This window comes from Ochotona princeps, unplaced genomic scaffold (assembly GCF_030435755.1).
Source record: "Ochotona princeps isolate mOchPri1 unplaced genomic scaffold, mOchPri1.hap1 HAP1_SCAFFOLD_453, whole genome shotgun sequence".
Classification (NCBI taxonomy): Eukaryota; Metazoa; Chordata; class Mammalia; order Lagomorpha; family Ochotonidae; genus Ochotona; species Ochotona princeps.
Window position 1 is genome coordinate 54,972 of NW_026701762.1, and position 27,274 is coordinate 82,245.

Genomic DNA, 27,274 nt, shown 5'->3' on the forward strand with positions numbered 1-27,274 from the left:
GGTTGGAGAGCAGGGAGGAGGGTTGGAGAGCAGGGAGGAGGAGGGTTGGAGAGCAGGGAGGAGGAGGGTTGGAGAGCAGGAGGAGGGTTGGAGAGCAGGGAGGAGGGTTGGAGAGCAGGGAGGAGGGTTGGAGAGCAGGGAGGAGGGTTGGAGAGCAGGGAGGAGGGTTGGAGAGCAGGGAGGAGGGTTGGAGAGCAGGGAGGAGGGTTGGAGAGCAGGGAGGAGGAGGGTTGGAGAGCAGGGAGGAGGGTTGGAGAGCAGGGAGGAGGGATGGAGAGCAGGGAGGAGGGTTGGAGAGCAGGGAGGAGGGTTGGAGAGCAGGGAGGAGGGTTGGAGAGCAGGGAGGAGGGATGGAGAGCAGGGAGGAGGAGGGTTGGAGAGCAGGGAGGAGGGTTGGAGAGCAGGGAGGAGGGTTGGAGAGCAGGGAGGAGGGTTGGAGAGCAGGGAGGAGGGTTGGAGAGCAGGGAGGAGGAGGGTTGGAGAGCAGGGAGGAGGAGGGTTGGAGAGCAGGGAGGAGGAGGGTTGGAGAGCAGGGAGGAGGAGGGTTGGAGAGCAGGGAGGAGGAGGGTTGGAGAGCAGGGAGGAGGAGGGTTGGAGAGCAGGGAGGAGGAGGGTTGGAGAGCAGGGAGGAGGAGGGTTGGAGAGCAGGGAGGAGGAGGGTTGGAGAGCAGGGAGGAGGGTTGGAGAGCAGGGAGGAGGAGGGTTGGAGAGCAGGGAGGAGGGTTGGAGAGCAGGGAGGAAATTATACTCTGGAGAACTCTGACGGCCATGAAAGCATTATGTAGTACTTGGGGGTAAGTACTTCAGTCAGAGAAAGACAGCTGCCTTGCTTACCCTCCCTCTAAGCCTGCAAAGCTTTAATGTAAAGATGTATTTATTAATTTAGACAGACAGCACTTCTTCCATCCACTGGTTCACTCTCCAAATGGCCGCATGGCCCCAGTTGGGCCAGGCCAAAGCAGGAGGCTGGATTACATCCGGGTCTCCAAAGTAAGTGATAGGTCCAGTTACTTGGTCCATTTCTACTGCTTTTCCAGGGACAGCAGCAGGGAGCTGGATTGACAGCCAGGACTCAAACCAGTGCTAATATGGAAAGCCAACCTGTCAGGCTAACCGCCGTATCACGAAGCTGGCCACTGGCAAAAAAAAACCCTAAATACAGCTGTTAGGAAAAAATGCTACAGAAAGAGCCAGGGGGAAAAGCAGGAAATGAAAACTGGAAGGAAGGAAATACAGAGAGCAAGAAGTCCAACAGCCTGAAGCACAGGCACACCACAGCCACGCTAGATACAAAGGACTAGACAGTCCAGGCCGAGGCAGGCCACGCTCAGCAAGTTCTGTGAGAAAACAGTCCCACCCTGGAATGTAAGGCTGGCTTAGCTCTCAAATCCCAGTCATACAACTAGCTGCGCTGTGAGGTGACGTCACAGGCGCTGGGCAGCGTCCACCTTCACAGAATGAAGGGAAACATCTATGAGATCTCCTCTGTGAGGAAGCTCGAGCCTCTTGATAATGGCATGAATAATGAGGGTTGGTGAGGGCCTCCTCCTCAGGAGACCATCTCCCCGGACACCCACGGTGTTTCTCCTACAGACAGGACAAGAGTGCTGCTGCGGGCCACCTGCTGTCACCCAGAGCACAGGGTCAGAGCAGAGAGGCCGCTGAGCCAGGAAGGTTTATTTGAGCTGAGGAAATCCTAAAAATTCGTGCGACTCAAGTGCTGAGGACCCAGACCTGGTGCCTGCGCGCCCACACCCGCTGAGGTGCCAGCCCGTGGGGACTCCCAACCCGCATCCGCTGAGGGGCTGGTGCAGCGGGCTCAGCCGCCAGCACCCTCACTGGGCACCGGTTCTCCTGGGTGCCCCTGGGAACCCGGGGGAAAAGGGCTCATCTTGGCCCCTGCACCCACAGTGGAGGCCCCAAGGGGTTTCTGTCTCCTGTGCCCAGCCCTGGCCATGCGGCCATGTGGGGAGCGAATCAGCAAGGGCGCTCTTTAGCCCCAAACTGAGCAAGGAGGCCAGTGCTGGGCTCCGTGACAGTGGGGTCCTGGTGGATCGCCTCTGAGCCCGCAGGAGGCGGCTGCGGTCTGGTTCTCACACAACAACCGAATGGGCAACTCGGTTAATCCGGACACAGAGCAAGCGGCAGAGCCCGTGCTAGGCTGGCTGTGGCTCAGGCACGTGGCACAGCCGACAAGGTACCCACACACTGAGGGCTGGAGGGGGCGCGGCTGGCCAGGACTGGGTGAAGGAGCGGAGATTTACTCCCCCCCTGAATTATTCACGAGCGGGCGAGCGTGTGGAGGGAAGGTGAAGCGCGGTGGGTAGCAGCAGCTCTCTGGGGCCCCTTTCAGGGCGGCTGCTTCCGGCTCGAGGTGACGACTCAGCACTTTCTGTATTATTTAGAGAATAAAATTAACCCTCCCAGGCCCAGGCTGTTGCGTGCCTCCCGCTGGATCGGCCTGCTCAGCGCTTTCCCATACATAATTACAAGCTGCCATCCATCACGCGGCTGCGACACGGTGCTGACGCGGGGAAGGCAGGCTGTAAGCACTTCCACGCACAGAAGTTTCCAGAGCACATTCAATCGGCCCTAGCGTCGCCTTACACCGTGCCCACAGCATGGCCATCATGGAGGCCCCAGGCTGCCAGCTGGGCTCCAGCTGCAAGGGCTGATGGCTGTTGCAGACACCTGGGACCTTGCTGGCCCTCCCTGGGTTGGGTAGAGGCGTGGGAGGGCATGGGGCTGGGCTGCACGGGCAGAAGCACTGGGGAGGCCTACCCAGGCCGGGGTAGAGTGAGTCCGGTCCCGACCCCTCAGCTGCACTGAGTGTTCCGTGAACAAGCTCGGCCCCCGCCCGGTGGCTGCAGCTCGGCGCACAGTCACTCTGCCCGGGCAGCACTGGTGGTCCTGGCATCTGCTGTGGCAGTGTCCACCTGTCTCCTAGCGGCTGTGCTGTTCCCTGCCCTGGCACTCTGTGAGGCTGCCCTGTCCACCCCCAGCTGCTCACCTTGGCGCCCAGCGGGCAGTAGCCTTTGAGGAAGTCGCTGCAGACCTCAGCCTTCCGGGACACGTACACGTGGCTGTAGGGGCAGCTGCTGTGGCTGCAGACCCCCTTCAAGAAGTAGGAGCACACGGGCATCTGCAGGGAGGAGTCCGTGAGCCCGGCAGCACCCACTCTGCGCCCCCACTGCTGACAGCCGACACCGGCTGGACGCCTCCCTCAGCTCTCCCGAGAGCCATGTGGACATACAGCAGTGGCCCGCTGAGGCAGGGGGACCCTTACTTCCCCGGGCAGCAGAGGCAGGCCAGGTGTGCTGCCCAGGAAACGCCACCTGCTCTGAGCCTCCTGGAGCCTGGGCCCCTTGGCAGCCAGGGCTGCTTGAGAGCCCCGCCGAGTGGGGGGGATGGCGTTGGGGCTCGGCTGCCAGCTGGGTGGGCCGCAGCCTGGCTGGGGCCTTCCTGCTCCGGCCCAGGTGACCACTGGCCACGGTCATTGCGTGTCACCACCTCACGAGTTGAGGGAAGAGGCCGGTGGGAAAGCTGGTCAATGCTGCAGGCAGGCCAGCAGCCTGGGCCCCTGTGCCAGGGTCTATCCCGGGGAGCCCCGAGCAGGCCTTCCCAGGTCCCCGGCATGCGCCTGGCGCTCAGCCTGTGGACGTGCCCCTCGGGAGTACCTTCTGGGGAGGAGGGCCTGGGGAGCGAGAGGCAGGAACCTGGCACCAGCTGCCAAGGGAGCTGGGGGGGAAGGAGGGAGACACCCAGGAAACAAAGGGTGATTTAAACGGCAAGGTTGGTTTTTAATCGTCTTTTAACTGCAGCCACAGAGGGGAGCAGTGCTGGGGGCCCATTTGGGGCTGGCGGTGGTGCGGCCGCAGACAATCCCCTTAATGTGGTTTTTGATATAGAGCCCAAATTAGCTCTAATAAAAAGGGATAATAAAGCCAACTCTTAGAGCAAACGGGGCTCCTCCTGGCTGTCAGCGCAGGCCGTTATCGGGAGGAAACTGCATTCTCATTTCAATTAACCTTGTGTGAACCCCACCACGTCCACACAAATAACAATAACATTAATTCAGGGTGCTGGGGCGGGGGCCACGCCGCCTGCTCGGCGCTCCTGCGCTGCAGCGGCGGCTAATGAACCCGAAACCTGGCGTGCAGTTCCAAATTGCTCGCAGCAGAGCTCCAGAGCTCTATTAGGGAGAAAAATGCTGATTCTCCCCAAGTTTCTCAAGGGGAAAAGCTGCGGCGGCAGCAGCGCCGCCCTCGCCTCGTGCCGGCCCGACCCCTGACCCGGAGCTCTCTCGGTCCTCCCACCAGGACCCTCCCGGGCAGGAGGCACTACGCCACTGGCCGTGCTGGGCTGGAACAGGTGCCGCTCCAACCACAGGCCCTCCCTGGGCTGCCCCCAGCCCCCTGCAGCCCCTGGCCTGAGAGGCAAGGCTAGGTGGAGAGGAAGAAGGTCAGGGGAGGGTGACCCTGAGGGGCTCTCCATTCCAGCACCTGTCCCCAGTCCCCAGGCTGAGAAGCGTGGGCAGGTGAAGTGGACAGGGTGGAGTGAAGTCAGGGTGACCCACGGGCCCGGCCACTCACCTTCTCCTTGGACACCTGGTGGGAGAAGGGGCAAGTTCCATCTGTCTTCTTACACGTGCCCCGGACAAACCTGTGGCGGGACACAGGAGGGGGTGAGGAAGGTCTGGGGAGATCGAGGCAGGGCCCCCCAGGCCCTGGGTGCAGGGAGGGCGGGCACCTGGTACACACGGCCACCTTCTCAGGGTCATGGACGTAGGGGCAGCACTCGCCGCGGTTGCACCTGCCGAAGCGGTTGTAGTACATGCAGTACTCCTTCTTTCTCTCCTTCTTCTGCCTGGCCTGCCGAATGATGGCCAGGCTGCGCTGCACGGCCCGGCTGCGGGTGCGGAAAGGGCTTGTGAGCCAGAGGGGAGCAGGGAGCCCACCTGGCCACCCCGCCTGGGGACGTACCTGGCCAGGGAGCGGCTGCAGCTGCTGGGCGCGTCCACACGGCCTGCAGAGAGAGACACCTGGTCATGGTGTGGGGTAGGCCCTTTACCCCTGGGCTCGTCACACTCGGCTCACATACAGCAGAGCAGGAAGCTGAGTAGGCCCCTCCTGCGGCCAGGCCTGCCACACCAACCCAAGGACAGCACGGAGGCTGGGCACTTCAGGGCTGGCGGACCCCAGGGAAGACCTGCACTGCTCGGGGACAGGAATCCACCGCCCACCCCTGCTGCCCCCAGCCAGCCATACAGGTCACATAGCGGTGGCCTCTCCCAGTGCCAGGCCCCAGAGGGTCATGTCGAGTAGGGTGGCAGCTGAAGTCCACAAGCCACAAGTGGCCTCGCTGTCTTCTCTGTGTGGGTGGACTTGGGGCTCAGGCTGTGCAGGGGAGTGGCTGGCATCGGGGAGGTGGCTGTCTAACCTCTCTGAACGCCCCCTCCATGCGCAGCCTTCCCAGGCGCCCCCAATCTGCACGTGATCCCTCACAGACCAGATACAGTTCTCAGGGGGCAACACTGCCACAAAGACATGGGTAAGAGGTAGCAGGGGTACCCAGGAATTTTAGGGCAGTAGCAGAGCCTTCCACAGACGCTCCCCCGTCACAGGACTGTACGTTGGGGGGACACTGGCCTAAAGCTGCCCCTTCCAGGTGCACATACCCAAAAGTCCTGGCCACTGGCCCACCTGACCAAGACACTACCCTGCTGGAGCTGGGTGGGCTCACACTCGGCCTGAGAGGACTTCTGCTTGGAGAGGGCGGCCCAAGGACTCTCCCCCTGGGCAGGGGTAAAGGCTGGGGGCAGAGGTAGGCCCTGGGCAGTGGTGGAGGGGGCAGAGCTGGGGTCTGCGGGGTGAGATGCCACAGGGAAGGCTCTGAGATTCAGAGAATGGAGGCAGGAACGGGGCGGGGCGGGACTGTGTAGCTGTCCAGGGCAGCAGCCAAGTAGGGGTCCAACGGGCTGGTTGCACCCTCACACCTGTGGCCTGGGGCAAGCGACATGCAGCCCGACAGCCATGATGAGCACGGGGTCCTGGCTCTTCCTGGGCTGCGGGGATGCTGTGGCACCAGCTGCTCGCAGCTGGGACACAGGACACACCAGTGGTATCCCGTGCCGTCTGTGAGGCCTGAGCTGGGGGCAGGAGATGTGCTCCCCCGTTCCCACTGCTGTTCAAACCCAGCAGTGCGGCGAGGCTTGGCGGGCGTCTTGACGAGCACGGAGGAGCGTTAATCAGTGCACACACAGCAGCTGGCTCGGGAGGTGCGAAGCAGGAGGTGCCAGGGAATGTGCACTCTACGGGGTCTTCCCAGAGCAGAGCACGGGCTCCCTCCAGCCCATCCGGCGTGGCTGCGCTGTGGGACCCTCAGCCACCAGGTGGGGGCAAGGGCTCAGGCAGTACTGGCCTGCCAGGGTCCAACCTGCCAAGGCCCAGCGGCCCAAGAGAGGCAGCGGCAGGTGGGCCAGGAACCTGGTGGCTCCAGGCCGTGCAGTGGACAGGACCTCCCTTCTGTGCCTGTCCACAAGGCGCAGCAAGGCGGGCAGCCACAGCCTGCAGCTGACTCCAAGCCTCTGCCGAACATGAGGGGTCCAGGGCAGGAGGGGCAGCAGCTGCACTGATGCTCTGGCTTCAGGAACCGGGGGCAGGGAGGGGGAGCAGGGCACTTTCTGTTCAAGTTCAAGTTTTGCTGACTCTAGGGGAGAAAATTTATTTCTTTAATTATTATTCACCTAAGTGGGTTGGGCATCAGCAGCCCAGAGCTGGGAGCAAACCCCTCCTTCACAGCAGGGCAGGGGAAGGCAGGCAGCTGGGCCTCTGCCCATGCCCCACGTCCCTCCCTAAGCCTGGCCCCTGGAGGCTGCCAAGTCTGGTCAGCATGAAGACAGCTGGGGTCCAACTGGCGGCAGGTGGGGCTCGGGCTGGGGCAGGCTGGCAAGGTGAGGAGCTTCCTGGGCCCTGGCTCCTGCTGCGCACCAGAGGGGCTGGGGGATGGGACCGGCTCTGCTGCCGGCTATGGGGCAAAGCCAGGGCCAGGCAGTGGTAGAGCCAGCGGCCAAGTACAGCAGGGACAGACGGCCCACAGCGGTGGCAGGAGGGCCCAAGCAGCAGTCAAGGGGAAAGCACACTACAGACCCAGTACTGGGACCCAGGGCCAGCTGGGGGACAGGGGGTGTACCCGTGACAAAGCCACATCCATACTGCTGGGGGCACATACAGACCCCGGCTCGCACCCCTTCCTGGCCTGGACACACCTGCAATGGGTCAACAAGCTATACCAGCGTGGGCCCTGTGGCCACGCCGCAGGATCACAGCTTTCTGTGGAGGACGGTCTCTGAGCGGACATGGGGTGACCATAGTGACCCAAGCGGGACCATGGGAGGAGGGGGCCTCAGCGCCATCTGAGGGTGGGGGACACGGCACGCCAGGGAGAGGAGTGTGCAGGAGGCGGTGTGCAAGGGACAACGGGGCATGGGGGGCCAAGCAAGGGGGGATGCAGTGTGAGGGAGGGAACGAGGATGCGAGGACTGCCCTCAGACCTCCCTGGAGTGACGCCTGGGCCCCTCCATGCACCGTGCAGACGAGCCGGGAGGCCTCGCTGTGCTCCCAGGACAGCAGTGGTGCCAAGCGGGGCTTCCGGGTGACCTCAAAGGCCCTGTGCTCTGCCTCCCACCTTGCCGAGCCCTGTGGCAGGTGGGGGGTGTTGGGGTGCCTCCATGACAGACAAGGAAAGAGTAAACGACAGAACCAACACAGCTTTGCAGTGAGCGTGTACGAGTGAGGCCACAGCATTTCTGAGCCCGACAGAGCTGGCGAGGCGGTACCAATGTGATGGCGGCTGCGGCAGCCCCAGCTGCTCCGTCGCCCAGGCGTGCACGCCATACCTGGCTCATGCCAAGTCCCAGAGTGCTCGCGCACAGCCCCCGCCTAGGAAATCGGCTTGTGTTCAGCTGAGCAAGAGGCGGGCACCCCTCAGGTCTCCCAAGGGGGTTGCCAGGGCCCCCAGTATCCTCCCTCCATGGCTGCAGAGGTTCCGTGTGCACCCAGGGCTGAAATCAACCCGTGGCAGGTCGGGGCCCAGGAGGGTTCAGCAGCGAGGGCCCCGGCAGCCCAAAGAGCCAGGAGCGGTGGGGGGAGGTCCATGCAACGTGCCTCACCTGTGCGCAGGAGCGGCCGGCCACCCGCATCGCCCGGCCGGCCACCCGCACCTCCCGGCCGGCCGGAGGTCTTGGAGAGTTTGTTGGCAGACACCTTGTACAGGACTCCTCCGATGCTGCAGTAGCCTTTGCTTCCCCAGCGAGCAGAGCCCGCAGCGGCCGGACACAGCCGATTCAGCACCAAAGACCTGTGGGGAGAGCGCAGTGGCCGTCACACACAGCCCCAGGACCCAGGAGGTGGTACCCCAACCTACACCCAGACTGGGTTCAGTAGGAGACAGTGCCCCTCCATGGGCACAGCACCCAGCCAGGTGTCCACTGCTGGTAAGGCTCCCAGGCCACCTCCCCCAGACTGCCCCCACCATCCCCTGGGAGGGAAGGGACAGTCCCGACTCCCACCAGGCCAGAGGGCCAGGAGGGGCCGTTTGGTCAGCAGGCTAGTGGCTGCCTTCCCATCTCATTTGCCTCCTGCCAGGCCCAGGGCACATATGGCCTGACGCCCTTATCATCCTGACTCAAGAGAGATGGGCCCCACAGCCACCATGACAGACAGGCAGTCGGAGTGACTCACCCAGGGCCCAGCCCCTCAGGAGACTGACTGCCTGCACTCGTATGTCAGCCTGGGCAGGACAGCAGGAAGCAGGCTGAGCGGCAGGCAGAGCGGCTAGGGCCTCCTTTCTGTTCCTCCCCCATCAGGCCAGGCTGGGAAGTGTACGCAGAGCCACATCTACTGGGTACCCACTTGGCCCCGTCCATCACAACCAGCCCTGCCACACACAGGGGGTCACCCAGAAGGCCCCCACCACTCAGCACCACAGCCCCTCTAGGCCCGGGCCCCCACTGCAAGCCTCTGGGAGCCAAGGCCAGGGCATAAGTGCGCAGTGTGCAGGGGGGAAGCCAGGTGCTGTGGGGACTGCGGGAAGTACTTAACCCAGTTTCTCTTAATTAAAACTCAACTTTGCAAACACCCATCTTGGAGGCAGAGTCCCACCAGGGTCCTGGCTGTATGGCGTGATTCCCTAGCCATGCTCCTCCCAGCCAGGCCCCACAGGCTCAGGGTGCAAAGGGACCCCTGTTCTGTGGCCTATGCCACCGCCAGGTGGGGTGAGAGAGCAGCATGGGCTCCAGGAGGGTCCTGACTGGCCAGGAGCTGCAGCTGCTGCCAGAAGACTCAGCTTGACCCGAACCCCCCGCACGGATGCCTCAGCCTGAGCTGGCGGCCTTTGGGCATAGCCTGGCCGTGGCCAGCCCTTCATATACAAGCAGGTGGATTGGACCCGCACCATGCAGTGGCCACAGTACAGGCCTGAGCCCTGCCTCATCCCGTCTGGCCTGGCCACCAGACTGAGAACCAGGCAGCAGGCAGCCGGGCCAGGGCCAGTTCCCTTCCGGGACCAGCTCCTGGACACCTCAGGAAGCAGAAGGGAGGAAGTGGGCCCCAGGAACCCAGCCCTGAGAGAACTCATTTGTGGACTGTGTAGCTGCCAGGGCAATCACAGCCCAGGCCAGACAGCAGACGGATCCTGGGGGATGTGTGCAGGTGGAGCTGAGAGGAGAATCTACAGGTACAAGAGGGCTCAGGGAGGGCAGAGAGCAGGCGGGGCTGGGGGCTGGAGGCTCGGGGAGGGCAGAGAGCAGGCGGGGCTTGGGGCTGGGGGCTCGGGGAGGGCAGAGAGCAGGCGGGGCTGGGGGCTGGGAGGGTCAGCCCAGAGTGGAGCAGGTGTGGATTTGGGCTGCCTGTGCCCCAGATGTGCGTCTGCTCTCGCAGTTCATGAAGCTCTTATCCTGGGTAATGCACCTGCTCTGTTTCCCTGCACGTTCCGGGGGGAGACAGGACATTCCTCAGGGCCTGGCCAGGTCCGGGCAGGGCCCACCCCGTCCTCGTGGCTCTGGCCGGCAGCTTTTGGCTGCCAGGGTGTCTGCGCCCTGTAGTCCGCGGCTGCCCTAATGGAGAGTACGGCCTTTGGAAGCGAGCTGTATTGAGAAGAGGGTAAAACTAATGAGATAACAGCGGGCCAAGGACCCGGCAGGCTGGGCGCCCTCACGGCACGGCTCTGTAATTCCTTTTCTGCTGCCCGTCTGCACGTCTAAAGGCTTCTCCCGCCCGTCCACAGGCCCACGCTGCCAGGAAATTTCATTAACGCTGGAAAATAGGAAAGGTATTAAGCGTGGATAATGAAGGCCAGGGAGGGAAGAGTGCCTCAAGATGGTCTCCTTTCTCGCCTTTGTAATGGGAGGCATGAACTCTCCCTCCAGCCCGGCTCTAATCCATTTGAAATACTACAGCAAATTATCTTCCCTTCAGCCCGAAAGCGGCCAGCCAATTTACTCCGAATAGAAGTGACAATGCCCTAGGATTTATCACCACGACCTTGACTACACCAGGGTGATGCCGGGCCTCCCCTCTCTCCTGGGGGGGCCTCCCCTCTCTTCCTGACGGTGGGGAAGATAACATTTTAAACCAAAGGCAGAAAGACACACACACCGTAAAAGCAGGCCCAGGCGTCCACTGCCTGGGAGCAGCCAGAAACTTTCAGGTGGCTCAGGGGCAGCCCTGAACGTGCAAGCTACCTGACCCCTTGGTGTGCCCTGCAAGTGTGTGCATAGGCTCTGCTCACAGGCACGTGTGCACACATACACGCACGGGCAAGCTGACGGCCCCTTGGTGTGCCCTGCAAGTGTGTGCACAGGCTCTGCTCACAGGCACGTGTGCGCACCAAAACACACACGTGCTAGCTGACTGGGCGCCTTGGTGTGCCCTGCAGGTGTGTGCACAGGCTCTGCTCACAGGCATGTGAGCACACACACACGTGAAAGTTGACTGGGTGCCTTGGTGTGCCCTGCAGGCACACAGGCTCTGCTCATATGCACACCTGTGTCTGTCCCTGGGGTGACACCTCAGCACGTGTGTTACCGGCAGCAGAAGCCTGTGGCTCAGCAGAAACACACCTAATGGTGCCTGCCCTGCCCCCGTCTCTGGTGCATACAGCCCCGCTGGCAGCCAGACCCCCACACTTCTAGACTCTGGATGCTGCACCTCCGAGTTCTTAGCCCTGGGCCTGGGCCACGCTGGGACCCATACCAGGCTGCGCAGATGGCATCCCGGCCAGGGCCTTTACCTGCAGCACCGCCGGTTGCCCAGCCCTCACATGACCAAGACCATCTGAAGCCCACTGAGCGCCACCCAGCCACAGCATGCTGCCCAACCCAGGCACCTGGTGGGTCACAAGCCTGTGCCCAAGAAGCGCGAGCCAGAGAGGGGGACAAGAGCCCAGGCCAGTGCCTGGTAGCATCCAGCGTGGGCTGAGGAGGCAAGAGGCCCAGCAAAATGCAGGGCCTGAGTTCAAGAGAAGACCAAGTCTGAGGACACCAGCCTTGACTGGCCCTGAGGTTGGCTCTGCTGACAAGTAGGTCGCATGGGGCCGGACCCCGGCCACCATGGTGCACAGGCCCAGAGCAGGAGGCCAGAGCCAGGGCCTGGTCCCGACAGCCAGGGAGAATAGAGCTGGGAGCAGGGCCCAGGGCTGGATCCTGGGGCTGGAGGAGGTGAGATTAACCACTAAGTCCAGCTGCTGGCTGTGGCACAATCAGGCCGGCTGCCCAGGCCAGTGGGAGCCATGAAAGCAGCAGGCAAGCCGGCTGGGAGCATTGTTCATGAAACGGAGCGCACGATTTTCCGAAGCCTGGAGCCAGCGGGAGCGGGGAGTGCACAGTCAGCAGGGCCGAGGGGAAGGTGGCTGCGTAAGTCCCAAGTAGGTCAGGCACATCTGCTGCACCGTGACACGCACGAAACTGCTTCAGCAGGGCTTTCAGCCGGAAACGCTGACAGGCAGGCGGACAGGGCGGGGCCCAGCAGGAGGGCAGGACAGGCAAGGTGAGCGACTGGCACCAGCTGCATGCCCAGGGCCCAGGCCCCAGCAAGGCTGTGCCTATGTGACTTACTCCCCTTGAGCCTGCCTCACCGTCCCACCCGGTACTAATAGCACATGAGTGCGCAGAGCCGGGCGGCAGCTGCAGCCCAGCACACACGCCTAGCAGGGGGCTACAGGTCTGGGCACAGGCCAAGATGCATGTCCAGGCAGCCTTGGCCCCAAAGTGCCACTCGCCCCGTGGTAACGGGGAGGCCGCGGACAGGACGCTGGGGGGTGCTGGCCACGCTAACTGCACTCGCACCGTGAGCACCAGGGCTGTTTTATGAGCACAATCTATTCAATCGGTATTCCGATCAATGGCTGCATTACAAGCTTTCCCTTTAAGAGCCTAATAAACAACAAGATGGAAAGTAAAATTCTCCATAAAATGACACTTGTAAAAATCCATTTCTGCTGAAACTGTCAGGGTTTTGCAGGCACTGCCGTCGGGGCGCAGGGCTCAGCTCGCTGGCACAGGGATGGGGCTGACAGGTGTGGCTGTCCTGGGGGCCTGGCTCAGCGGGGAGACTCCCAGCGGGCCCCCCACCCTCTCACACAGCCAACTCCACTGACTTCCTGCCCGAGAAGAGGGGCCCACCACCGGCCAGGACCCGCAGAACCTCCGAGGGAAGCTCACGTGGGGTGGGCCCACAGGTTTCGGGGCTCAGCAGGCAGCCAACAGTCCAGGGTGAAAACTGAGGACTTTCGGAAGCCTCAGGATACCCAGGGGAAGAAGCCAAGGGAACAGCCAGGCACACTCGCTCCCCAGCAGGCCGATTAACCTTTTTTCTTTACCCGGTGCCAGTAAAGCCTCCGCCTGCAGCTCTGGCATCCGATCGGGTACTAATTCGACTCCTGGCTGCTCCGCTTCCGGTCCAGACCCCTGCCTACCGTGCGGGAAAACGGAGAGGACAGCTCAAGATCTTTCTGCCCTTCTCTCTGTGCATCTGTCTTTTCAAAAATATATGAATAAATTTGGGCCCGGTGCAGTAGCCTAGCAGAGAAAGTCCTTGCCTTGCACTCACAGGGATCCCATTCGGGCACCAGTTTTAATCCTGGCGGCACCACTTTAACCCAGCTCCCTGTCTGTGGCCTGGGAAAGCAGAGACGGCCCAAAGCCTTGGGACCCTGCACCCGCGTGGGAGACCCGGAAAGAAGCTCTTGGCTCCTGACTTTGGATTGGCGCAGCTCTGGCCGTTGCGCTCACTTGGGGAGTGAATCATCGGATGGAAGATCTTCCTCTCTGTCTCTCCTACTCTCTGTATATCTGGCTTTCCAACAACAACAACAACAAAAAATCTTTAAAAAAATAATAAAAGAATAAAATAAATCTTTAAAAATAAATAAATTGTTCAAAGCCCCTCCTACTGCAATGAGGATCCTGGGGTGGGTACTGAAGCCTCGCACAGTGCAGTGAGGAACTGGCAGCACCTGCAGGCCACGGCCATGATGGCGAGGTGGCTGCCTCCCGCGCCAAGCTCTGCTATGGGCTGGCTCCAGCCTCCGCCGTGGCAGGCCTTGGGCGAACAAGCCAGACATAGGCGCACACCACTCAGACACAACACAGTAAAAAACTAAGCTGACACAGCTGTGGTCGCTGCCAGCCAGAACAGCAGGAACCAACAGGCAGAGGCAACATGAGCCGGGGGTGTGTGAGGCACACGCAGCACCGCTCACACAGCCCAGGACTCAGCCCTCCACCACAGCACCGCTCACACAGCCCAGGACTCAGCCCTCCACCACAGCACCGCTCACACAGCCCAGGACTCAGCCCTCCACCACAGCACCGCTCACACAGCCCAGGACTCAGCCCTCCACCACAGCACCGCTTACACAGCCCAGGGTAAAAAGTAAGCCCTGGGCCCGGCGGCATGGCCTAGCGGTTAAAGTCCTCGCCTTGAAAGCCCCGGGATCCCATATGGGCGCCAGTTCTAATCCTGGCAGCTCCACTTCCCATCCAGCTCCCTGCTTGTGGCCTGGGAAAGCAGTTGAGGACAGCCCAATGCATTGGGACCCTGCACCCGCATGGGAGACCCGGAAGAGGTTCCAGGTTCCCGGCATGGGATCAGCGCGCATCGGCCCGTTGCGGCCACTTGGGGAGTGAATCATCGGACGGAAGATCTTCCTCTCTGTCTCTCCTCCTCTGTATATATCTGGCTGTAATAAAAAAGAATAAATCTTAAAAAAAAAAAAGTAAGCCCTGAGTGGAGACACGTGTAAGTTCATTAGAATGAGCCCTGAAGCCCTCCAGCAAAGAGCCCAGCACACTGCACACATGGAGGTCACACCATCCCTGGGCAGCTCGGCTAAGGGCACATCAGCATATGTCCCTACATCCAACTAACACAGTCTGTGCACACAGAGTTGGTCCCTCAGCAGCCTCTGTCCATGTGCAGACCCAACAGAAGCAACCATGCAGGGGACGGGGCCTTGAGCCGGGATTCATTGGGCACACACCACTAGGCTCTAGAAAGTACTGAGGCAACCCAGTGTAGTTATTAAGACAGACCAATAGGTGCCACTGCTGGGGCACAGCCTGCAGAGCCAGCATCCCATACGGGCAGCTCTTCATGTCCTGGCTCTCCACTATCAATCCAGCTTCCTGCCATGGCTTGGGAAGGCAGTGGAAGATGGCCTAAAGGCTTGGAACGCTGCACCATGTGGGAGACCTGATTGAAACCCCCAGCTCAGCCCTGCCCAGCCCTGCCCAGCCCGGCTCAGTCCTGCCCAGCCCTGGTTCAGCCCTGCCCAGCCCTGGCTCAGCCCTGCCCAGCCCTGCCCAGCCCTGCCCAGCCCGGCTCAGCCCTGGCTCAGCCCTGCCCAGCCCTGGCTCAGCTCTGGCTCAGCCCTGCCCAGCCCTGGCTCAGCCCTGCCCAGCCCTGCCCAGCCCTGCCCAGCCCGGCTCAGCCCTGCCCAGCCCTGCCCAGCCCTGCCCAGCCCGGCTCAGCCCTGCCCAGCCGGGCTCAGCCCTGGCTCAGCCCTGCCCAGCCCGGCTCAGTCCTGCCCAGCCCTGCCCAGCCCTGCCCAGCCCTGCCCAGCCCGGCTCAGCCCTGCCCAGCCCTGCCCAGCCCGGCTCAGCCCTGCCCAGCCCGGCTCAGCCCTGCCCAGCCCTGCCCAGCCCTGCCCAGCCCGGCCCAACCCTGCCCAGCCCGGCTCAGTCCTGCCCAGCCCTGGCTCAGCCCTGCCCAGCCCTGCCCAGTCCTGCCCAGCCCTGCCCAGTCCTGCTCAGCCCTGCCCAGCCCGGCTCAGCCCTGGCTCAGCCCTGCCCAGCCCTGCTCAGCCCTGCTCAGACCTGCCCAGCCCTGCTCAGCCCGGCTCAGCCCTGCTCAGCCCTGCTCAGCCCGGGCCTTGCAGCCATTTCTGAAGTGAACCAACAGATGTAGCAACCTCTCACACTGTTTTTCTAATAAATAATTAATTTTAAAACAAGATCAACTGAGCCCAAGAAAGCAGATGGGCAGGAGATGTAAACAGTGTCAACTTGGCCAGGAGAGAGGGCCACTCTGAAACAGGCCAGGCAGCACTTCCCCACACCGGTCCACCAAGTGGCAATGGCGGATCATGTTCATCATGGTGGGGGCGGCACCGGCTTGCTGCCGCCTGGGCCAATGATCCAGTGGAGGCCCAGCAGCTCCTGCCCACCCAGCCACCTAACCAGCAAGCCTTGCACCACCTCCTCCAGGAAGCCCTCTGGGCTGACCCTCACTCCTTCTCCACCCTGCACTGACAGTATCTACCGGTGCTCAGCAAGTGGGAGCTGGGGCCCCGAGGACCAGTTCCCGCAGGGCAGGGATGCCCTCCTGCTGCAGGTCCAACGGGGCCCCCCCACCCACTGCACCTGCTGGGGTGGGGCTGCCCTCCTGGCTCCAAACCCCAGGGGATGACTGGGGGGAGCTTGCTCCAGGACCCCCCACTGAGGTGACAGAGCAGGACAGTAATTTACACTCCTGCCTGTGCTTTATGGCTTTCTTAATTCGGCTCCTGCTACTATTAATGTAGTTAATGCTGAGATTATATCTATTTTCTGGCGTCAGGCAGTGATCTATTCAAGCCATTTTTCCGGTGGAAGCTCCCACGCTGTTAAATCACGCGCCTTGCCAATTAAGTGCTGACTTGGGAAGTGGACGCAGCCGTAACAGACGTCCAACCGCAAATTAACCCAGGGCTCCTGGCCCAGGGGAGCACGCGGCCGCCGCAGAAGCGTGGCTGACTTGCAGGAGGACCAGGAAAGCAGCAGTCCCTGTGCGTCTCCACCATGCTGGGGTCCCTGTGCCTGTCTGTGACACCCAGCAGAACTACAGCCCTCTGCAGCCTGGCCAAATGCTTCCCACAGACCCCATGGCGCTCAGAGAGCCAGTGACGCACCAGGTGATGAGTGAGGCAGGGGTTAAGCTCAGAGCGCCGTGGGGGGAGGTCCTGATAACGCCCTGAGCACGAGGGACCCCACTCCCTGCTCAGTGCAAGCAGCCCTTGCCTTGTCCCACCCAACATTGTCACACACGGGCACACGTGGTCACCAGCGCCAACGTGGGCATCAGCCCCAGCCCACAGTGGAAGCTGAGCTAAGGCAGAGCAAGCCCAGCCGTGGCCCTAGGTGACCTCCCGCCTGTGCCTCTGCAGCACAAGCCTCCCGCCTCACCCTTCCCCATATCCACTTCTCCATCTCCCCTAAAGCAGGGTACAACTGGTGGGCCCCAGGGGACAAGGGCCCCTCCGCTTCCTGCCAGGATGCCCAGGCCCACCACGTGGAACTGGGTGGGACACACAGCTCCTGCAGGCATCCCCTCCCACCGCCCACACCGGGTTCTCGGGTCCTTCCCTGCAGCACTGCCCTGGCCACTCCGGGGCCTGCGGCTCTGCGGAACACTCCCCACCCACTGGGCCAAGACCCACATGTGGCTCCAGAGGGGACAGGCAGAGGCTGCTCCTGCACCCGAGGACCATGTGCTGGTCTCTGTGGGCACCGCGGCCCCATGCGAGCGGGACAGGATGGGCTAGTCTTGAGGTGGCATTCAAATGGATATCCCCGAACCCCTGGCTGGCCGGGGACGGCACTCCTGGTAGCCGCTGGTCACCGTGGAGCCACACCCCCTGCCAGGTGAACGAGGCGGCTCACCAGGCTGGGGAATGGAAGGTGAGCAGGGAGACAGACAGTGAGCTGTGGGGTCACAGGCCAGAGCCCTACCTGCCCAGGGGCCGAGCTCACAGCACGTGGCCACTCAGTGCACGGGACCTGAGCTGGGGAACCTGACTGCTCTCAGACTCCCTGCTGGCACATGAGGCCAGCCGTCGACCCCCAGCACCCCATGGCCCTCGGCCCTCAACATCCCCCACCACTAGGTCCTGGAGAAGTTGTCATGGTATGGGGTCACTAGGAGGACAGCCCGCTGGCCTGCTCTGCCCCTCCACACGCCCGGAAACAGGGGTGGCCGGGGGCTCCTCCGGGGCCTCCTGGCCCTCCATATCAATGGCCACCTGCCGCCCCTCTGGCCAGGTGTGATGGAACTGAGCCCCCCACAGCTTGGCTGGCTGCCCGTCAGCACAGCAAGGGAGAGAGGTTTCCAGCAGAAGGCCGGACCCAGGGACCCAGGGACCCCTGTTCAGGCCTGGGAACAGATCCGAGAGGCCCCCAGCGCACAGCCAAGGAGCGGATCCCAGCCTGGTAGCGGCCGCCTAGGCTGGGGAGCTGGCACCTCACCCGGGGGACTCTGTGAACGACTTCCAAATTAAGAGCTGCCCCGGCAGTGTCAGCCTGGAGCGGCTGGCGGGCGGCTGGCGGGCCTTCCACACAAGCCTCGGAGCCCATCCATTACAATGATGGAAGCACCAGGATCTGAAAGCTGCACTCCTTCCTTAATGAGCAGCCGAAGGGATCGGTAAGCATAATTTCAAAGGCCTGTAATATTTTATATAATCGCCGAGTGGTTTAAATTGAAAACCCCCAACTGAATCAATATTTACTGCATTGAAACGAAATGAATAGTAATAAGTCACTAAGCTCCCTGTCCTGTTTTATAAAATAAAAAATTATAAAAATGAGCACCAGTGTAGGGGGCCATCACATTAACTTTTACAGCACTTGGGGAGCTGTAAGCTCCTGTTCTCATAAAATAAAACCCTACAGAACCTGCCAGAAGAGGCCTGCTCAGCACCACACAGGTCACCCAGGGTGGGCCAAGACCCTGCCTGCAGGCTGCCCATACCAAGCCCACCCACCTGCACTCCCAGGGCTCAGGTCCCTGCACAGCCTCATTCAGCAAACTGCCCACCAACCTCCTGGCCTGTTTTCTCCAACCCAGGGTGCCTGAGAAAGCCAGAGGGAGCCCACAGAGCCCACAGAGGGGCAGGGTGGCCCTGGACATGTGGCTCCAGCAGACGCCCCGTGGCACCAACACGGGACCTGTCCCACTGCCAGTGCAGCCCGTGGCCCTTACAAGGCTTACAGAAGCCACGGCTAGCTCAAATGAGAACCAGGAAACAAGCACACACACCTGTGTGTCTGTGTGTACATCTGTGTTTGTGTGTGTGTGCATACCTGTGTGTGTTTACACCTGGATGTCTATATGGACACCTGTCTGCGTGCATGTGTGCGCACCTGTGTGTGCACGCCTGTGTGAGACACGCATGGGCACACCGGGCTGTCCACCTGTGTGTCTCTGTGCACACCTGTGTGGGACAGGCCTGGGCACACCGGGCTGTCCACCTGTGTGTCTCTGTGCACACCTGTGTGGGACAGGCCTGGGCACACCGGGCTGTCCACCTGTGTGTCTCTGTGCACACCTGTGTGGGACAGGCATGTGCACACCAGGCTGTCCACCTGTGTGTCTGAGCAGCCTGGGTGCAGGCACGGTGTGCGTGCCCTTGGTCTTGCACTCTGCAGCGGCAGAGGTGAAGGCCCACCAGCAGCCAAAAGCTCCTGCATCGCCACCACATTCCTGGGCAGAAGCAAGGCCCCCACCTGCCAGGGGAAAGCGGGCACAGAACAGCTCACGATGAGGCCTCTCTCCAAGTGCGGGACTAAAAGACAAGTTCCCAATGAAGCACGGGGAGTCTGAGGCGAGCCTGGGACGCCGCAGGCCCCGCTTCTGAGGTTGCTCTGCGTTCCTGCCTCTGCCTCACCAGCCCAACCTCCCGCTCATGTGTTGGGAAGGGAGCCCAGGGTGGCTGCCCCCGTGGGCTCCCACATGAAGCTCCAGGCTCCTGCCTCTGGGCTGGCCCTGTCCGCCTGCTGCGGCATCTGGGCAGTGAGCCAGCGCACAGGCTATCTCTTTACCCACAAATAACCAACACAAACACATTGACTATGTGCTTGAAAAGAAGAGAAAAGGAGAAACGCCCTGAGAAGCCTGGCTTCTGCTCTCCAGAGAACTCACCTGGGCGGAGCCAGGCAGAACTAACTCCGGAGGGGCCTCCCACCCACCCAGGCCACCCTCTGCGGCCTTCCCAGGAGCATTAGCAGGGCACTGATGGGAAGGGGAGCAGCTGGGACACAAGCCGGCCTTCAGATGGGGCGCAGGTGCCGCAGGCTGCATTAGGATGTGGCTGGAAAGGATCTTTTACCAACACCCTTGAACAATTAACCCATTTCATTGATGAACCGCATGAGGGTTAGGCGACACAACTTGAACAGGCTCCATTTACGGCCCGGCGCGACAGATCAAAGGCTAACTCTTCCACCCGGCACGCACTGGGATACCACGTAGGCGCCGGTTCAAGTCCCGGCTGCTCCACTTTCCATCTGGCTCCCTGCTTGTGGTCTGGGAAAGCAGTCAAGGACGGACCAAAACATTGGGACGCTACACCTGCGTGGGAGACCCGGAAGAAGCTCCAGGCTCCAGATCGATTCAGCTCTGGCTGCTGCAGCCATCTGGGGGGTGAACCAGCAGATGGAAGATCTTTCTCAATCTGATCTGCCTTTCCAATAAAAATAAATAAATCTTAAAAATATGTATGTAGCTTTGGGCCCAGCGCAATAGCCATGTGGCTAAAGTCCTCGCTTGGCAGCCCCACTTCCAATCCAGTTCCCTGCTTGTGGCCTGGGAAAGCAGTCAAGGACGGCCCAAAGCCTTGGGACCCTGCACCTGCATAGGAGACCCGGAAGAAGCTCCTGGCTCCTGGCTTCAGATTGGCTCAGCTCCAGCCATTGCAGCCGCTTGGGGAGTGAATGAACCATTAGGCAAAAGATCTTCCTGTCTCTCCTTCTCTCTGTATATTAGCCTTTCCAATAAAAAGAAATACATATATATACTATATATACTATATATACTATATATATAGCTTTTTTTTGAGAACTTCATAGTTTATTTTTTTATTTAACATATTTTATATTATATTATATATAGCTTTAAATTGGTTCCAGCGCAACTCGGGACTGAAAACAGAACCAACACAGCAATTGCAACCACCAGCTGATCAGGGTGATGGACTGTGCCGGGCCCTGTGCTTGCTAGAACATACAAGAATCTGGTCTGGGAATACCTCAAAGTATCTTTGGAGATCTCCCCACTTGAACTGCTGGACTCAGAATTCTAACCAAGAAAAGACAGAAGACAGAATAGGACAATCATTCATCTCAGCTACATGTTGGCAGCGAAATATGGGACAAATGGAGACTTCATGATGAACCATATCAATCAGTGGACCACCTCATCGAGCGAAGCTGGCAGTGACTCATAACTGGAGAACTATTAACTCCACTTGAGCACATATCTCAGAGCATGCCCCACATATGGGACTTGGGGTGGGCGGGAAACCGGGTGGGGCTTCTCCCTCAATACCCCCTTTTACCTCAGATACATGATGGAAACAATATGGACATAATAGCATTGCCCACCTCCCTATCCCCCTGAACCTTTTTTTTTTTTTTTTTTTTTCCTTCTCTTTCTTGATTTTCCTTCAACTATAGTTAACTATGTAAAGATTGTCAACAACAATACAATAAAATGGATTATATATAAAAAAAAAAAAAAAAATATGTGTATCTATATATGAACAAAGAGGCTCAAGTTAACACACATCTTTCTCACATCCCAGCCCACCAAGGCTACTGCAACATGCCGAGCTCGTGATGGGGTCACCCAATGGGAAAGTCCAGGGACAGGAGGCCAGGGGTCAGACTGGATGCTGCGCCTGCAGGGCTGGCGTGCAGGGTGCTGGTCAGCCGGTGCTCCTCCCCGAGGACCCTGCTCTGGTCAGGAGACCCACTTGTGCCCGCCCATCAACAGGGACCAAGACGCTGGGCAGGCACAGTCACAACGTGGCACGGGGCAGCAGAATACACAGCGTGTATGTGCATGTACAAGAACACGCAGACATGACGCTGAGGGCCAGAAACCAGGCACGCATCAGGACGCACGCCTCCGAGGCTGGGAGCCAGGGTCCTGCCCGCAGGCTGGCCTGGGTCCATGGTAAGCCTGCAGTCCCCGGGGCCCCAGAGCCACCACCCTGCTTGCACCTCTCCACCCCAAACATGAAGACATCGTGAGAGCAAGGAGGCCGGGACACACCCTGGGCATCAAGGCTTCCACATCCACTGCCAGCGAGGTGAGGCCAAGGATATTGGAGGCTGCTTCAAACAGCCCCGCACAGCGCAATTCAAGTAGATCCAAAAGATCTACTAGGAGAAACTGCCTGGATCTCACATTTTTGGTAACAAAATAAACTAACGTTTAATTTCATTTTCCATGAACTTAAAAAAATACCCTCGTATATACGCTTTCCATAGATTGTTTTTGCAACTTCTGTAAGCGCAAAGTGACCCAAACACCAACAGGCAAGAGGAAATGCGTGTACTACAGGGCTCAGGCACTCCTCTCAGCCCAGCCTGGGGCCCCATGGGGCCTGAAGCTCCCCACACCCAACCTACACCAGGGAGGGGCCTGTCCCCAAGAGAGGTTGACTCCGAGAGGGGCCAACCCTGCGGGGGCTGCAGCTCTGGCCTTGCCAGTGTCCTCGGGGGCAGAACAGATGCTGGGCAGGGTCAGCAGGGCTCGGGGCAGCTAGTGAGCAGCTCAGGAAATGATGCTCACCACCCAGCCCTGCCCCCAGCAAGTGCCACACCCTGGCACCAGGAGCCAGCCCCAGGCGTGAGGTCCCAGTGTGGAACTTGCCTATTGTCACTCCTTTGGCACTCCTCTGCCAGAAGCCCCCGTGCCTGGCCAGCAGGTACCACAGGCCCTGGGCAATGTGCCCTCCCACCAGACGCTAACCTGAGTGCAGCTTCCACAGAGCCTGCCCCTTTCAGACCCACAGCCCATGTGTCACCAGAGGCTAGGACCTCCACTGCAGACCGCTCCCTCAGGATCTCCCCTGTACCCACATGTGGCAGCGACTGCCTCCTGGGCCGCCTGCTTACCTTAGGGCACTCACGCTGGCATGCAGCCTGTGAATGGGCTCCCGCGAGGCCCAGCAGTGGCCCCTGTACTGCACCAAGGCCTGTCACGTGGAGCCCCTGTGGTGACCCCCTAAGTTGCAACAGCACAGCACTTGGCAGAAGGCACAGTGGGAGGAGAGTGAAGCAGAGGAGCCGGCACTGAGCTGGGGGCCAGCCAGCAAGCCCCGTCCTGCCCTTATGGGGAGGGTGAGGCTGGGGGATGCTCCACAAGTGTGGAGTTGTCCAGGGCCAGTCCAGGGCTAGCAATGGGCCCCACCTGTCACTCGGCAGACCCCGCAGGCCCTGGCATCAGAGGGGCCTGCCCCAAGCAGTCCACAGGGACTCCTGCCTGCAGCCGGGCACCACCACAAGACCCTGCCCTCCGCGTGGACCGGCCTTGACATCTGTGGCCACCCCGCCCGCTGCCGGATGGACACCTGATCAGTCCTTCAAGGGCCCAGCTCTGTTCTGTGAGGAGGTCACGCTGGGGGGAAGGGAGGACCCCTGGCCACCAGATCCCTCAAGGTGCTCAGGAGGCTGCCACAGCCCCATGCCCTGTGGCACAGCAGGAGGTCCCAAGGGTAACCGTGGCAGGGGCTGTGTGTGCCCCTGCCCACAAGGAGCCAGGCAGCCTCCGAAAAGAGGGTCAGCTGGCGGAGGAGCTCAGGGAACTGGAAACTGACGAGCTGGACAGAGCGCGGTCCGGCTGTGACAGCGTCATCTGTGGTCAGGCTGGAGGAGCTGCCCAGCCCCGCGGGCAACAGCTTTTGCTTGTCTCGCACCTTCACGGTGGCAAATGGATTTAAAGAGAAAGTGGCAGGCAGATGAGGGTGTTGAGTTCCACTCCAGCTCTGCTGCAGATTACTGAGCTGGCTAGGAGCCGTGCAGGCCCAGTAGGCTAGGGCCTCCAACAACCTGACTCTCCACCCTGCACCACCGAACTCCAAGTCCACACAGGGGCTCAAGTGCAGGGCCAGGCAGTCCCGGCAGCTCCCAAAAGCTGGGCAATGGGGCCTGGCGCGGTGGCCTAGTGGTTAAGGTCCTCGCCTTACTCACCCAGGATCCCGTATGGGCGCCAGTTCTAATCCCGGCAGCCCCGCTTCCCATCCAGCTCCCTGCTTGTGGCCTGGGAAAGCAGTCGAGGACGGCCCACAGCCCTGGGACCCTGCACCCGCGTGGGAGACCTGGAAGAGTCTCCTGGCTTCAGATCGGCACAGCTCCAGCCATTGGGGCCACTTAGAGAGTGAATCATCAGATGGAAGATCTTCCTCTTTGTCTCTCCTCCTCTCCGTATATCTGCCTTTCCAATAAAAATAAATCTTTTAAAAAAAAACAAAAGCTGGGTGATGGCCAGTACTGCTCGCCTAGAGCAGAGGCCAGGCCGCCCCTCCTGCCTGCACAGCTGCGGCCAGTGCCACCTGTCAGCTGCCACCCCTACCCTGAAGCAGCGCCAAGCCAGGCCAGGGTAGCCTCCCAGACCACTCAGACTCAGCACGCAGCCCCTAGACCAGAGGCGGCCCCGGCCTGCACACCCGGCCAGGGCAGTCACAAGGCTGGCTGGTGGCCCTCGCCCATGTGGCAGCTGAGTAAATGGCCATAGGAGGGGTGTGAGCCAAGGTTGCCCTCAAAGTCAGCAGTCAGCTCCTGGGCAGCAGTGAGGCAGGGGATGGCCGGCGGCAGAGGTCAGAGGTCACACTGCCCCTTGCTGCACGCACGCTCCCAGGGAGAGGAGCTTCTAGAACCTCTGAGAAAAGGCATGGCCTTTACCCCCCACCCCCACACACGGTGTACCTTATCCGCCACAGCAGCAGGCCCGTGGCTGCACAGGCCGGGCAAAGTGCTGCGGCAGAGAGCGGATGAGGCGAGGTGTACTGGCGGCCTGCTCCCCGCTCGGTCCTCAAAGTCCCAGCCCTGCTCCAGACAGGACCGACCATTCAGAGCTGTGGAGACCTTGCACTCACAACGACCAGGTGTAAGCAGGCCAAGAAGCCAAGGCCCTGACAAGGAGGAGTCTCGTCCAGTCCCCCCACTTCCCTGAGTGGCCCAGGCTCCAACCACAGCAGGTGCCTGCGGGCAGCCAAGGCGCAGCCTGTGCCCGTGTGTCTGACCACCAGGCCTACCCGGTTCTCAGCACTGCTCTGGCCTGCCCGTCAGGCCCTACCCGAAGTGTCTTCCGTCCTGGAGCTGCCAGAAGGCTCCTGCAGCAGGGGCTCAGGCTGCCTGCCCAATGGGAGCCCCCCTCGGGACCACAGCACAGCTTAGCCCAGCCTGCCTCCTTCTGCCTTCAGGGCTGGCCCACAATAAGCTGAGCCTGTCAACTGTATGGGCAAACCGGGCCATCTGGGATCCAGCCCACCATGAGTGGCCAATAGCGGGCTGGCAGCCAACAACAGGGTCCTGGGCACCTGTCCCTGTGGAACCCCCGTGGCCGCCCGGGGCCCCTAGGAGGGGAGGGTGTGGGCCACCCAGACACAGGCGGCGGAGGAGAGGCGAGAATCAATAAATCTGGACCTCGTTCATGACGATTGGGCTCTTATTAAGTAAATTAATTTCAGTTAATTTAGCTCGATCATGACGCACGATCACTGTGATTTATATAGGGAAATTGCATTAGCAAAGGCCAAGCTCACCAGATAGAAGAACGGAAGAAAATTAGATCCACTTAGCAATGTGAATTAATATGGAAATAGCAGGTGTAAATTGAACCTTATCGGGAGAGCAAAAATTATCTTCATAAATTTGTAGAAATAGCCCCCAAGACACTTATAAATCTATTTAAAACAAAAATATTACAAAAAATGCAGTGAAATTCATTTAAAATATACTTGCAACTTTCGCCTCCACAAAGTAGGCGGGGCTGCACTGAGCAGCCGGGGCGGGAGAGGAGGCAGCAGGCCTCACCGGACCAGCCTGGGAGGGCCCCACTGAGGCAGGGCAGGCTCTGAGCACACCACCCTGGGTGGCCCCTGGGACCAAGCGTAGGCCTGCAAACAAACCTGTGGGCACCAACAGTGCCAGCTGCACAGCCCCAGGAAGGGTGTGTACACGGCCTGAGCAGACAGCAGGCCGGCCCTGACCACATCCCCAAGCCAGGCCTGCCAAGTGCTAGAGACGGCACGGCCTCTACACACAGGGCTCCTACATCGCTTCCCTGGGACACAGCTGCTGGTGACCGGCCTCCACCCTCCGCCGGGGACCCGGTCCCAGCGCACCCCCATCCTGTGTCGGGGCCCGGTCCCAGCGCACCCACACCCTCTGTCGGGGGCCCGGTCCCAGCGCACCCACACCCTCTGTCGGGGGCCTGTCCCAGCGCACCCCCACCCTCTGTCGGGGGCCCGGTCCCAGCGCACCCACACCCTCTGTTGGGGGCCCGGTCCCAGCGCACCCCCACCCTCTGTCGGGGCCCGGTCCCAGCGCACCCCCACCCTCTGTCGGGGGCCCGGTCCCAGCGCACCCCCACCCTCTGTCGGGGGCCCGGTCCCAGCGCACACCCACCCTCTGTCGGGGCCCGGTCCCAGCGCACCCACACCCTGTTAGGGCCCGGTCCCAGCGCACCCCCACCCTCTGTCGGGGCCTGGTCCCAGCGCACCCCCACCCTCTGTCGGGGGCCTGTCCCAGCACACTGTCTGCCCTGTGGGGCAGCTATGTCGCTGGCAGTTCTTTGGGCAGCCTACTGCCCAGGTGGCTGCAGTGCCCAGTGCCTGGCCCACCAGCTACCGCAACTGGCAAGACCCACGGGATGGCATTGGTCCGTGTGTACACTTTAGCCCCAAGCTACACACCCACAGTGACCTGGGCCTGCAGCACCCGGTCCACACAAGGCAATGAGGGCTCCTACCTGGACTGCGAGAGCCGCCGGGCCCGCCAAGAAGGCAGGGACAAGGGGAGGGGCGGGACGCTGAGGGGTGCGGTGGGTGTCTTTTTGACAATGCGGTAGCGGGTCTTGATCACCTTGCCGGAGGGAGGAGTCCGCAGCGGATGCAGGCTGCAAGCTGTGGAGAAAGTGGGCATGGGCACAGGTGAGTGGAAGGGTACAGGGAAGGCACCAAACTGGCAATGCCCCCGGCTTCTTCCCTCCCCACACGACACACTTCCAGCTTGCCAGAGGAGCAGGTGCAGGGTACACGCTCCAGCCCCCAAGGGCAGTGACTGCCCAGAAAAGTACTGCCAGGAGCTCCATTGGCTCAGCATCAGGGCGGAGGGCTGGGGCCTGAACTCACGGAGCTTCTGCCCTGTGCCCACATAAGGAGGGCACCTCCCCACAGGCTGCTCAGGCATATTTATGCTCTTAATCACCCTGCTTTGCTGGCACTCTGCATGGTGACAGCCACGTCGGCTTTCTTCTTGCTGAACATTCCATGCAATTAGCAGGGATGTGTCCTGCCTGAGTTCCTTCCATTTGATAGCCAGCAATTTCTCCGTAGCTTCGAGGAATGCATCTAATTGCCCGACTTTCATACCAGGCGCTCTGCCTGTCCAGATAATGAAAGCCAACACAGCACAGGGCAGGCCTGCCTCTCCTGGCTGCTCACCCAGGCCCCGGCCGTACCTGCCAGCACAGCACCCTGCCCCCCGCACACTGGCATCAGGGTCCAGAAAGGCCTGGACTGGCATGTCTCTCATCAAGGCCCCTCCTGGGGCTTCTGGACCAGGTGTCTCGAGCAGGCACACAGTCCTCCACAGGGCCGTGGGACGCTGGGGAGCCACAGGCGCCTGCCACACGCATACCTGCCCACACCCATCCCACACTGCCTGCCCGGCCAGCAGGTTGTGCTGTGGCACCTCCTCATGCAGTTCACACTGCCATCAGGATGCCCGTCA

The 27,274-nt window shown here is 61.0% G+C and overlaps 1 protein-coding gene across 1 annotated transcript in view; it reads right to left on the bottom strand.

Moving 5' to 3' along the window:
• ZC3H3 (zinc finger CCCH-type containing 3) overlaps positions 1 to 27,274 on the bottom strand; it is a 59,776-nt gene that overhangs the window by 11,499 nt on the left and 21,003 nt on the right. The window contains exons 4-9 of the mRNA XM_058659973.1: positions 26,292 to 26,445; positions 8,171 to 8,358; positions 4,983 to 5,025; positions 4,750 to 4,908; positions 4,593 to 4,662; positions 3,011 to 3,142 (exon numbers count right to left, since the gene is read on the bottom strand). Coding sequence (XP_058515956.1) covers positions 3,011 to 3,142; positions 4,593 to 4,662; positions 4,750 to 4,908; positions 4,983 to 5,025; positions 8,171 to 8,358; positions 26,292 to 26,445 — 746 coding nt within the window. The remainder of the gene's footprint in view (positions 1 to 3,010; positions 3,143 to 4,592; positions 4,663 to 4,749; positions 4,909 to 4,982; positions 5,026 to 8,170; positions 8,359 to 26,291; positions 26,446 to 27,274) is intronic.